Raw genomic sequence first — 14019 nt, 5'->3', positions numbered from 1 at the left:
CATAACGAAATCGTTTTTCACTAATTTGGGTCCCACCATATGCATTGTTTGAGTTGAGTTGGTGGGACCTACCCTATCAAAACATATTGGAGAGTGTCATGGGTATTTTGGCCATTTTACAAGTAATATTAGTCTGTTTACATATGTATATGGACATTTTGGTCTTTTTTTGTATTTTGGTGACAAAATTATGACACCCCTGGATTTGCAAAACTCACCCTCAATGTGATTGTTCTATTTGGGGGAAAAAAGTAGGGCTGCAACTCGGGTCGGGCGGGTCGGGTTTTGGAGAACCCAACCCTACCCGAGAAATATCTCGGGTCGGGTCGGGTCGGGTTTTTTTTCGGAAAACCCACGATTCCCAAACCCGGCCCTACCCATGATAAATCTCGGGTCGGTTCGGGTCGGGTCGGGTTTTTTCACGTTGACGCAAATTTTTAAGGAAAATTCTTGTTTGGCAAGGCAACTCAACTCATAGAAGCAGAAATTACACTCACATTACACTTGAATCAAACAATGATGTAATTACACTCACATCACACTTGAATCAAACAATGCTGTAATCAAACAATGTTGTAATTACAATCAAACAATGCTGAATCAAACACTTGAATCAACTCAACTCATAGAAGCAGAAATTACACTCACATACAGTAACAGTGGGTGCGTGGGTTTTCACTTTTAACTTTGGGATAATTACATTTACACCCCCTCTAGTTTCTGACACATCCACTTCCACCCCTATAGTTTAAAACGTGACAAATACACCCTTGTAGTTTCAATTTGTTTAAGGTTTGCCCCCTCAGCTGAAGGTTCGTCCATAGATTGAAGGGTTAGGATGATCCGATGGAGCTGATTTTTTGGGCACACCATATCTATGTCAGGACCCATCAAATGAACGCTTTGGATCATCCAAATAATGTGGGCCCCTACCCGAATCCAAACACTACCAAAAAATCATCCAAATAATGTGGGCTCACATTGTTTGGATGATCCAAAGCGTTCATTTGATGGGTCCTGATATAGATAGGGTGTGCCCAAAAAATCAGCTCCATCGGATCATCCTAACCCTTCAATCTATGGATGAACCTTCAGCTGAGGGGGCCTACCTTAAACAAATTGAAACTACAAGGGTGTATTTGTCACGTTTTAAACTATAGGGGTGGAAGTGGATGTGTCGGAAACTAGAGGGGGTGTAAATGTAATTATCCCTTTAACTCTTAACTAACAATAGAAAAAAATGTACATACTATAACTTATGTAACTCGGGTCGGGTCGGGTCAGGCCCCTTCAAACCCGGCTCGACCCGAGATTCATGCGGGCTTTTGAATGCTGAACCCGGCTCGACCCGAAACCCATGAAACCTGAACCCGACCCAGGCTATTTTCGGGTCGGGTCGATGCGGGTCGGGTAAAACCCGGCTCGAGTTGCAGCCCTAGAAAAAAGGGCGATGATAAATTCGCCCCTCTTAGATAATTCACACCCCTGAACTTTCCTATACGGTATGTGGCATGGTGCGAATTATCCAAAAGGAGGTGCGAATTTATCATTGCCCAATAAATAAATTGGGGACGAAACCGTGCTTTTATTAGGGGTGGCAACGGGGCGGGGCGGGGCCGGATGTTGGGGTCCCCTTCCCCTTCCCCTCTGCGGGGAATTTTCCCCCTCCCCTTCCCCTTCCCCTCTGCGGGGATGGTGGGGAATCCCCCTCCCCTCCCCGCGGGGAATATCTAATCCCCTTCCCCTTCCCCTCCCCGCATCCTTCGGGGACAAAATCCCCGCCCCGCCCCCTCTTTGGAACCCAACCAAACCAGCAAACAGAGCTTCTTTCTTCTACGTCCATTACAGACAATATTGTGATGAATGCTATGATTCTATTCATGTGATCAACAAACAGATGGACAAAATCAGAAATGCATGGATGAGACAACAAACATAAATAACAACAGGACCTCATCTTTCAGCAATTTTCTGCATAAATTGTGGAATGATAAATAGGAAATGAGCACCAGGATTACCTTCATTAACAGGCAGCCAATGTGCAAAAAGTAACTATTTCAGTAGTCACAATGAACTTTAAAAGTCCATAAGTGGGCGCTCACACACGCAAAATAATGTTCATTAGTTCATTCTGTATAGCATGTTAACCCCTAGATGAGCATGAGAAATGAGAATGGAGAAGAGAACAAAATCAACAAATGACTTATTTCTTTAAATTCAGTCTAGTGCTGACATGAAACAAATTTCTAGTAGCTAAATTTTTCATGTTGAAAATTAAAACCTGCAATCCAACCCTAAAATTCTGTTGGCACTACGATTTTTTGATAATTGCATACACTCAGCGTCTCAGGCTCTCAGCTTGTCTTTATTATTTCAACATCTGTGAAAAGGTTATTATAGTTCCCAAAATGCTCTCAGAAGCTAATTAAAAGGAAAAGACAAGCTAAGTTTATGTTTGGGGGAATCTTGTAGCTGATCCACAGAGTTTCTAGTAGTTTTCCTTAAAAAAAACACTTAAAAATTTACAAAAAAATGGCATTGATTTGCGGGGCGTAGCGGGGCGGGGCGGGGACAACTCTATCCCCTTCCCCTTCCCCTTCCCCTTTCAAATCGGGGAATCCCCTCCCCAAACGGGGCGGGGCGGGGCGGATCCCCGCTTTTTCGGGTGAAATTGCCGGCCCTAGCTTTTATAGGCTAAAAAGGAGAGGAGAGATGATTCGGTTTATTTGCAGCGATTTCAGTGTATGGGCTATTCATACTGTCTGATCGCGACCAGACACTAATAATAAGTAGAGGGAAAATGTGGACCCCAGCAAGTGATAGAGCATGTTGTGGACCTATCTCAGTTCCATCGGATGTACGCTATTTCCTACCAACCGATAACGACTAGACAATTATACGAAAGGAACGGTCCCCCAATTACAATTTGTATCCAACATTTATTGTGGGCCCTACTCATTATCCAACTGTACTAGATCCTAATTTTTAGTGTCGAATGTTCAAAAGGAAGTGATGGATTCACCCTTTTTTTCTTCACTGTCCACCGCTCTCTTTATGATAGGGGTGCAACTCCGGTCGGGTTGTATCGGGTTGAGGCCAAAACCCAACCCGGGATAGCATTCCCTCAACCCTAACTAGACCCAAACCGAGCCTCGGGTTGAGGATGGTCAACCCTAACCCAATCCGCCTCCAAATCGGGTTGGGGTCGGGTTTGGGTTCACCTAGGGCCAAATAGAAAAATACAAGAAAAAAGCATAATCCTAAAAAATAAGGAGAAAATTAGAGGACGGAGGGTTCGGGTTGGCAAGGTCTCAAACCTAACCCAACCCAGAATTAAAACGGGTTGGCTTTTCCCAACCCTAACCCTAACCCTAACCCAACCTGAGCCAAAATCGGGTTGAGCCCCAAGTTGCACCCCTAGTAGAGGGTGGCTCAAGGAAGGAACGGGAGCCAATATATCACTTCCGTATTCAAAACGCTCAACATTTTCCTTTTTAATTTTCATTTAAAATTATTAACACCCACACAAATCCAGTAAATGCATATGTATATATGTATAAATACTGAATTTTAAAAGGAAAATAGAAGTAAAGTTCGATTCTATTTTATTTTATTTTTTTATGTTTTCATTCTCTAGGGTTAGAGATGGAATTAGGTGGATTTTTAGCTGACAAAAAACTGAAAAAAAGACAAAGAAATAAACAAATAGTTTTTATTTTTCATTGATATCAACGATAAAAGGTAAAAACGGAAAACAAAAAAAGATCTCTACTAGTAAATAAATTACTCTAAATTGGCACATGAATGCATGAGAGAGTAAGAGAGAGGGGAACAAAAGGCCTAACAAATATAAAAGTCATTATATTTTATCTGATTGGAGCTCTAGGGGAGCCGCGGCTTGCCAAGCCGAAGCCGCAATGAGGGGGCGGCTGTGCCAGCCGAGTGTGAGACAACCTTGTTTCTCTTCAACACAGTAACCTTCGGCGGAAAAGAGAGTGAGCAGCATGCTAGCCTGCTTGAAAGCGTTCGAGCCGAGATGTAATGGCTGGAAGCCGGCTCCAATGAGTCGACCCCGCCACTTGTCCAACGGCTCATGGCGCTCGACTCGGCTTGCGCCCTCACAGCACACCACGTTACAGATTTCCCTCTCGATGTACATCTCGGCTACGGCTTTCTCCGGCTGGAGCGGGCAAGCCTCCAACGAGTCGAACATGGTCGAGTAGTAATACAAAGCTTCGGTAAATCGGTCCAAAAACTCGGGCTGATTATGGTCCGCCTCCTGTTCCACCACCGTTAGGATCTTCGGGTTCAGGCTCCGGATCCAGCCCAAAACGGAGTCTATCGGACCCGGATCCGATCCGCCGAGAATGCGGTGGAGCTGCATTACGGAATTAACAGCTACGGCTTCCATGGATCCAACTTGGAGCATCCAAGGCTTGACGTCGTCGAGCCGGGAAGCCGCGACTCCGCGAAAGGCAAATCGGACGTTAACAGATCTGGCGAGCTCGGCTAAGCGCAAGCCGATCTCACGGAGGGAATCCCGGCCGTCCGGTGAAGGAGGGCCGATTCCGGTTAGACGTAGGAGAGGGGGCCCACCAGGACGGAGGGCTAGGGCTTGGATGAGCGCGGGCCATTGTAGGCCGTGCATCAGGTTGAAGTCGATGACGTGGACGCAATCGTGGCCTTCGAAAGCTTCTAAGATGGCTTGGTTGGCTGTGAAGTGAGCGAATTTCAGGTAAGGGCAGGCCTCGTAGAAGTGGTGGTAGAGGATCTCGTTTTCCAGGGCGGAAACGGAGCCGGTTAACGGCGCGTAGAGCCGCCGACAGAGTGCGCCGATGAAGTAGCCGGCGACCTTCCCGATGCCGCATGCAGTGTTGACACGTGTCAGGAGGAGCCTCATCTCTTCGATTAAAGATCCGGCCAATCGGATCTCACCACGTTGGATGAAATCCGCGCAGTTCATCAGCAAGTGCACTAACCGGATTCCGGAGTCTTCTTCTCCCAACGTTAAATGCTGAGGTTGTAGCTGCTGATGATTTTCATTTGCCGTACAAGGAGGAGGTGGCCACGTGTCGAGCATCGCGTCCGGTTGTTGTTGGACGGCCACGATCTGATCGTCCATGTAATGGAGATCGGAATTTTGTCCGGGAGGGTGGGTATTGGAGAGCATGGATTCGACCCAAGAGGCGAGATCGGAGGGGTTGTAGTGTACGGCATCGGAGACGATTTGTGACATCTCCGGCGCGTTCACCATAGCAGACTCGAGCCGCTCGAGGCTCTGTGCCACGTGGCGGAGATCGGAGGATCTGACTCTATATCCAGCTCCGGCCAGCAGGCCATCTATATCCGTTATTTTTCCGGCGCAAGGGGACGAGCTGCAGCTGCTGCTACCGCCGCCTCCGCTCGTCGAGATACACGAATCGTAGGGTCCCATTTCACAGACGGTCAGAATTCCGATCAGTAACTGAGAGTTCTCCGGCGAGCATGCCGGATTCCGGCAATCTTGCCCTAGGAGGGAGAGAGAGAGAGAGAGAGAGAGAGAGAGAGAGCGAGGGGGAGGGGGGGGGGAAGAGTTGGAGTGAAATGTGAGGAGAAAGGGAAGAAGAGGAGAGTGGGGTTTCTTATTTGAGAGAGAGAGAAGGGATATTATGACGTCATGGGGTAATGACATGTATGAGGGGTGTGCCTGCCACTGTCAAAAAGTTTCATGGGGTCATCCATCGGAGTCTACGCACGTAGCAATGACACGAGATTTACCTTTTCCTACTCTTTTCGTTTCCCGAGAAATTTAAATCTCCAAGATGAATTACTCCGAAACAACCAAATCCAACTATGTGGCGAAATTATCAGGGGCATATACCAATTGACAGTGTATTCAGGTCAGATGGGCAGAGTTTCTGGCACACCAGCATAAAGCGATGCAAATGCTCAATTGTAGGCATCTACACGGTATGATTCTCCTAAACTAGTAAACTTGGAGCCTTGATACAAGGGCCACCTTGGTAGCAACTTATGTTCGTTTATCCATTCGTCTGGAATGCTTCACTAGGGTGCCACCTCTTTGTATTCTAATGCAATGTGGCACCGCCATTATACAATACTGGCCCCAACTGTCCACTTGAAAAGCCTAGCGTTGGAATCTAATCACACAACAGAATGCTAATGGTTGTTTATATGTAGTTTGTTATTGTAAGATTCCACATCGGAAAGGAAAAGGGAGAGAAAGTATATGTTATCTCTCCTTCTACATGTGTAGACGTGTCTTTAGTATCTCCAAGAGGGTGAGCCTCGTGGAGTGGGTCGGGCACGGACAGTGCTGTTGGAAAACAAAACCAAAACCAGGGAGGGTTGAAGACTCAGAGGCGGATAATATTCACACAGTGGGGTTAGAGAGTGACCGCTATCATCCATTTTCTGCAACAAAAGTTACATATTTTATGTTATTGATCCAATTGAAGCTAGGTTTATTAAATGGAGAGTTAGGATCAATCAAATATGGGGCGCCATATTGTATTGCAATGAGCTTGTGCCCAACTCAAGCATTCTTCTTGGTTCAGGTCAGGGTTGAGGCGCATCAACTTCATTTGTGGCTGACGCTTTCTCATTTGCAACTTTCTTTTGTTCTAAATCAATAGTTAGTTCTACTAAAAAAAATTCAAATTCTTCAAAATTAATATCTACATGAGGTGGGAAATTGGGACACGTGTTAAGAGTCGAAAAATTAAAAAATGTTGGAGTGATAACAAATAAAGATGAAAGCGAAATTGAGCATTGGACAAGTTACCTTCAACGTTGGTTTGTGATTTTCTAGTTTTAATTATATTTCACAAACCATTTTATGAACCAATCTGCACAAATCCCTTTACAATATGGCATGTCATCGACCAAACTAGGTAACTCACCCCAAGGCATTTCGCACGCCGGATGTTGCATGAGAAAGCAGCCACATATGCTCAGATTTTGTCTCATTCATTTAATTCGATTGAGATGGCTGCTCTCTCATGCAACAACCGGTCTGCGAAATGCCTTCTGAGATGGACCCTAGAAAATCCCTACTTAAAAAATCAATAAAAAAACTTAATTATGAGTTTCTAAACTTAATAAATGCCAATCTAAAGTGTCAAGCCATGGCTTATCACATCTAAATAATTAAATTTACAAAATAAATAAAAACATTATCCTTTCTTCACTACTTAAAGAAAAAAAAAATCATTTTTATCATTCCTACGATGCGGTAGTAACTCATCGTCTATAAACCTCTCAACAACAAGAACATAATTGAAAAGAAAATAAAGCAAAAAGGAAAATGGTTAAAAATAATGGAGAAAACAAATGCGAAGTGGAGAAATAGTTTTTTTTTTTTTTTTTTTTCCAATAACATGGTGACCACTGTCTTAAGGTGGCCCAGCAAAGCAATTGCTCTAATCACCATGTTACGGTGGGCCTGCCTAGTTTCATAGTATTTTTCTATACCATTAAAATATCACGATATATCATGAGAAATATTCAATTAATGTGATCTAGAGTAACTTCAAAGGAATTATTCTCTACTTTTTTTGTGTTTGTGGTGGAAAATCTCGCCATGTGATATAAGCAATATTTCTCACACAGAAATGAGCGCATGATAGTAACACCTAGTGTGAGGTCTAAATCAATTGGATGTAAATTTATTTATATTTTTAGTTTTTCTTACACAGCTAACAAAACCAAACGCCCAACTGGTTTTGTGTTTTTTTACATGTAATAAGCAAATGGGTGGTCCTTTAAAAATGTCTTGAAAATGTCAAAATATGTGTCTTTTTTTAATTTTTTAGAACTTTTCATCCTATCACCCCCGATTCTTTGTCATGGGTACTCTCTAATTTCATGAAACTCGATTTCATTGCTTTTCTTGGATGAATTTATCAGCGTCTTTAAGAGAGAAAAATGTTACAATATTATGATAATATTAATTTTAAACATGGGTTTTGGGTGCATCTTGATAATGACCATTTAACGAGTTTGAATACCTTCAAATGACAAGAAATCGCTATGAGAATGACAATTTATCATGGATTTTTTGTTTATTTCTTTATCATTTTCAATTGTTGTGGTAGATGTTAGTGAGTATAGTCAATTAAAAATTACAATTAAGTTACAAAAATTATAGCTGAATGTTTTAATACCTTGGGATTTGCTAGGACCATCGCAGAAGGCATTTTGTGGACCCGTTGCATGAGAGAGCTGTCACATAGCCTCACTTTTCATTTGATTTTGTTCTTATTCATTCAATTTGTCTGAGGTGGCTGCACTCTCATGCAACAGCCAGTCCGCAAAATGCCTTATGTGATGGTCCCTAGCAAATCCCTAATAACAGCCTTACCCCTGCTTTGCAGAATTGCTGTTTCCGTGACACGAACCCGTGGAGAAAAAAACTTGAAGTATACCTGGAAAAAAAACTTTTAAGAGGAGAAATTTTTTCGTAAACAATCATGTACGATATGGACCTGCAGCCACGTGTAGCGATCAGATCCATGAATATTGATCAAGAATGGTAAAAATAAAACATCCTTTAAGAAGTCTCCAAGCCTATGATTTCTGAACCCCTCAATTGCAAATGAGATCTGATTTTGACATTAGATCTAAATCTGGGATTTCGATTTCTTCTACTGAAATTTTGGGATTTCGGCTGAAATTTCGGTTTTGGTGAGGACCGAGATTAATATAGCTGGAATCGAAATTTAAAACCTTGATGATGGCACATGAGATCAACGCTACCATCACAAAGAAAATGTGCATCTGTGCACTAAATAATGATCGATTTCTTTCATCAAGATGTGATAGTCTTGTTGCTCTCTCTCTCTCTCTCTCTCTCTCTCTCTCTCTCATACAAATACTAGCATTCTTGGCCCATTTTATGCATGGATGTAAAACAATGCCTGCATATTCCATCAAAGCATCAGGTGTAAAATAATGAGGCGCACACTATGCATGAGCTTGTGTGAAGATTGCGAGACCTAGGGGTGGCCAACCGGTTCGGTTCTCGGTCCTTGGTTACTTTTTTTTTCGGTTCTCTGTTCCCGGTTCCATGAACCGTTAGAACCGAACCGAACAGTAGTACATAGTAGGACCGAACCGAACCGGACCAAACATAATCGGTTCGGTCCGGTCCAGTTCTCCGGTTCTAATGGCTAATTACTAATTATAATTTATAAAAACTTTTAATTAAAGTTATAATATAAGTTACTTTCTTATTATAAGAATAGTATTAACTATTACTTATTAATATTATAAGTAATTTATATTAATAAGTATATGTATAATAGAAATATAAAAAATATTATATATATATTCAAAAGTTCAGTTCTTCAGTTCCAGAACCGAACCAAGAACATTAGACCTGGAACCGAACCGAATAAGTTCGGTTCTTCATCAGTGGAACCGAACCGGACCCAAAGTATTTTTAAACAGTTCGGTTCCGGTTCGTTTCTGGCCACCCCTAGCGAGACCCACACTGTCAAAACATGGTGTAAAATGGTGGGCTCCTCTCATGCTATGCATGGACCTGGGTAGAGATAGTGGGCCTACTCATGGTGGGCCTCAACCATGCTTTGCATGGACTTGGTAGATATAGTGGGCATATTCATGGATTGTAAAATTGTGGGGTCCCACCTTATGCATACGTTTGAGTAGTGGCAGTGGGCCCTACCATATCAAAACATGAAATGTAAAATGGTGGAGCTCAACCACGGTAGGCAGGGGTGAAAGGAGTGGTTGACCTTATAAAAACATGTTTTGTAAACTGGGCCGATGGTGTGATGCATGAGGTGTAACCATGTCATGAAATCCTACTTTCTAGGGGAAAATGTTTTCCAAAAAAAAATTCTTAGAAAAATGGTTAGTACGTGTATATATATATGAAAAAATGTAGCTACACATACGTGTAGCTAACTTAGCTACACCGACGGCTTAAAATACAGTGGGCCCCACATTGTTTGGGTGATGCAAACCATTCATTTGATGGGCCCTCACATTAATAGGGTGTGCCCAAAAAATCAGCTCCATTGGATGGTCCCAACCCTTCAAACTGTGGAGGGATCATCCAATGGACCTGATTTTTTGGGCACACCCTATTAATGTGAGTGTAGACACCCCATTTTGACAAGGCCCTAAACCCGCATATTCGAATAAAATCCCGAGGTCAGACGGAAAATGAATGAAATTAATCCGAGCAAAAGAGAATGTGGGGCCCGCTTGTGTGGGACCCGTTTGTGTGGGACCCGCCTGTGTGGGACCCGCTTTTGTGGGGCCCGCTTTTGTGGGGCCCGCTGATGTGGGACCCGCTTGCGTGGGGCCCGCTTGTGTGGGGCCCGCTGTTGTGGGACCCGCTTATGTGGTCAAAGAGAGAATAAGGACTGTCATCATTTTCTTCGTTTTTAAAGTGGGCGTAATGAGTGGTTTTGGTTTTCGCATGGCATCCAATGCCATTTGAAAATTATTTTTTATTTTTTTTTATTTATTATTTTGCAAAAAAATGGGAAATGGGGGGGGACAAGAGGGGGACAAAAAAAAAAACCCATCATCCTCTCTCATGATGAGTCATGAGAGCCTCCCCAGTCTTCTTCTCTCTCGCAGAGAGAAAAGACCAGAGGAGAGAAAAATCCAGGGGAGGGAACTGGAGAAGAAAAAAAAAAAACCAGAAAAAAAAAAAAGAACCAGAGAGAAAAAAAAAAGAAAAAGAGGAGGAACCAGAGAGAAAAAAAAAAGAAGGAAAAACCAGAGGGGAGAGGGAGAGAGAGGGAGATCTGCAGAGGGGAGAGAGAGAGAGAGAGAGGAGAGATCTGTAGAGAGAGAGAGGGAGAGAGAGAGAGAGAGAGTCTTCTCCTCCGGCAATCCAGCCGGAATCCGGCGAGGCCAAACCCATCTCCGACCGGCCATCCATCGATCACCACCACCTTCTCCGGCATCCTCCCAACCAACCACTGGAGCTCCACCGGCATCCACATCTCCTCCACCCCACCTCCAGCGGGCCCCACCTCCAGCGGATCCCACATCAGCGGGTCCTACATCAGAGGGTCCCACATCAGCGGGCCCCACACAAGCACGACTCTGTCAACACCTTCCTGGATCTCTTGTTCCTCCCATAGCTGGCGTAAGTTCATTTTTTTTTTATTTTATTTTATAATTATTCATTCTTCGCACAGCGGGTCCCACATCAGTAGGTCCTACAGCGGGTCCCATATCAGTGGGTCCCATATCAGTGGGTCCCACAGCGGGTCCCACATCAGCGGGTCCCACATCAGCGGGTCCCACAGCGGGTCCCACATCCACGGGTCCCACATCAGCGGGTCCCACAGCGGGTCCCACATCAGTGGGTCCCATAACGGGTCCCACAGCGGGTCCCAGCGGGTCCCACAACGGGTCCCACAGTGGGTCCCACAACGGGTCCCACAACAGCGGGTCCCAGTGGGTCCCACAGCGGGTCCCACATCAGTAGGTCCCATAGCGGGTCCCACATCAGTGGGTCCCACATCAGTAGGTCCCAGTGGGTCCCACAGCGGGTCCCACATCAGTGGGTCCCACATCAGTAGGTCCCACAGCGGGTCCCACATCAGCGGGTCCCACAGCGGCGGGTCTCAGCGGGTCCCACATCCGCGGGTCCCACAGCGGGACCCACAACAGCGGGCCCTAGTAGCGGGACCCAATGCCAGCGGGCCCCACACAAGCATACCGACTCTGTATTGGCAGCCACCTCATTTTTCTTTTTATATATATATGTCAGCCCCCTCATCTTGATATTGTCAGTCCTCTTCACTTTAATAATGGCAACCCCTTTCATTTTGGTTTGTACAGCCCTCTTCACTTTAATAATGGCAACCCATTTCATTTTGGTATGTGCAACCCTCTTGCAAATGGTGTTAACACCCTTATTTGTCCTCCATCTCTTTAAGAGACATGCCTTGTCTCATTAGCATATATTTTTTAGAATTTCCAGTTTGAGAGTCAGTCCTTCAGTCAGTCCAGGAATTTTTCCTATCATCATAGGGGTTAGGATTCTGTCCATCATCTCATCAAGTCGTGATCTTTACCCGCTCCGGCAAGGTATAGGATGCTGTCCAACCCTTGCCGAGTTATTTTCCTGTTCGTTCCCCCGCAAAGTATAGGATGATGTCCAACCTTTGCGGGATTCCAGAAGTCTCCCTACCCTTATGATGATAGGATTTTATTCTCTGGTGTCAAAAAAACAACAAAAACATTTCAAAAATACTTGAAAACAACAAAAACATTCCAAAAAACACTTGAAAATTCAAAAACATCTCAAAAACAATTCAAAATCCAAAAACATTTTAAAAATCAAAATTTCAAAAAATCTTGAGTCATGTGCAGAGTAGTTAGGAATTCAGTCCGAACTACGTTGGCTTGATCCCTTTCAACAGGGTACGTAGTGCAGCTTGGGGTCCACATCCCAGGTCCAGCCAAACCTTTAAAAATAAGCATTTCAAAATTTCCAAAAATACAAAACTTCTTCAAAACCTTTTCAAAAAGATCTTCCCCTAGAGTTAGGAGTCTGTCCTAGATATTTAGGGTGTTTTAGAGTTAGGAGTCGGTCCTGATTTGTATTGATATGGTGTGTCCTGTCGTGTGAGTGTCCCTAGAGTTAGGAGGCCTCAAGTCGATCGGTTAGACATTTAGTCGAACCGATGGCTAGACTAGGAAGCATATAGTCAACCCATGGTTTTCCTTAGAATGCACAGCCTAGATACACATAGGATGTAGGGCCCACCTGCATTAGCTTAAGGCTAATCAACTTGCATTAGTTAGTACATATAGAGAGTCGTAAAAATCACAATCCACTTGAATTTAAGCAATCGCACAAAAAGCTTTAAAAACTAGTCGAGTCTAGTTGATCGAGTCTAGGATAGCGGTCCTAGAGGTTTAGGCATTGTAGTTTAGCATAGGACACCGAACTACGTTGGCTCTGATTCTTCCCGAGGCCGGGATACGTAGTGCAGCTAGGATGGATGGCCATCCTGGTCCGAGTCAAGTATTGCATTAGAGTCTAGGGTTTGTCGTGTCGGGCCGTGTGTCGAGTCGTGTTGTGTTGTGTGTTTTGCTGTGTTTTCTTATTTTTATGTACAGATCCTATACCTTTAGCTGTAACATGCATGTGCTTGTCCACCAGAACTTAGACACCAATTAGGCATGGCACTCATAACCTAGCTATTCTTAGGCGACATATCTTTCATTTCTTTTGTGTGTGCTTTTTATTCATCTCCGAGACATGCATGATTAGCTAGACGTTATCTCGGAGATATTCGTTCTCATTTCGCATGATTTTCGCCCAAAACTCTTCAAAATTAATAATAAATGGCATAAGAGACCAGGTGCTAGCACTTGGGCGAATTGGGGGCGCCTAATCCCTTCCCCATTCGTCATCAGGCACGAACCCTATTTTATATCTCTGGTTATCCGTTGCAACAGAGCACAGCATGGGATCCAGGGCCCACTTCCTTGGATGGCGACTCTTCTTTGTTTAAGGTACGCCTCGAATCTGGGCTAGTCCCCGAATCGAGAGGTATCTCACTTTACATCGCCGCTCATGCTGTGAGGGGCACTCTTTCGAGAGTTCCTTGGTGGGGCTCTCCTTCACGTGGACGATCTAGAGAGACTCGCGCGGGGGCCCGTCCCCGCGCCCCCGTCCCGGATCTGGTTCCACAGTGAGGGCCTATCAAATGAATGGTTTGGATCACCCAAACAATGTTGGCCCACTGTATTTTAAGCAGTCGGTGTCGCTATGTGTAGCTTCACTTAACTCTCTCACACTTAACTCTCTCTCTCTCTCTCTCTCTCTCTCTATATATATATATATATATATATATATGAGAAAAGTGTAGCTACACATACGTGTAGCTAACTTATCTACACCGACGGCTTAAAATACAGTGGACCCCACATTGTTTGGGTGATGCAAACCATTCATTTGATGGGCCCTCACATAGATAGGGTGTGCCCAAAAAATCAGCTCCATAGGATCATCAC

General features: G+C 44.2%; 1 protein-coding gene across 1 annotated transcript; it reads right to left on the bottom strand.

Moving 5' to 3' along the window:
• Positions 1-3698: 3698 nt before the first annotated feature.
• LOC143858663 (protein SLENDER RICE1-LIKE 1-like) lies at positions 3699-5594 on the bottom strand. The gene has a single exon (XM_077369365.1). The coding sequence runs from the start codon at positions 5432-5434 to the stop codon at positions 3860-3862; it is 1575 nt and encodes a 524-aa protein (XP_077225480.1). The 5' UTR covers positions 5435-5594; the 3' UTR covers positions 3699-3859.
• Between the last annotated feature and the right edge of the window lie 8425 nt (positions 5595-14019).

This window comes from Tasmannia lanceolata, unplaced genomic scaffold (genome assembly GCF_043159265.1).
Source record: "Tasmannia lanceolata isolate RefF3 unplaced genomic scaffold, GAP_Taslan_0.1 ptg000026l, whole genome shotgun sequence".
Taxonomy (NCBI): Eukaryota; Viridiplantae; Streptophyta; class Magnoliopsida; order Canellales; family Winteraceae; genus Tasmannia; species Tasmannia lanceolata.
Note: the sequence above shows the minus strand (reverse complement) of the source record. Positions and strands in the feature narration are given on the sequence as shown.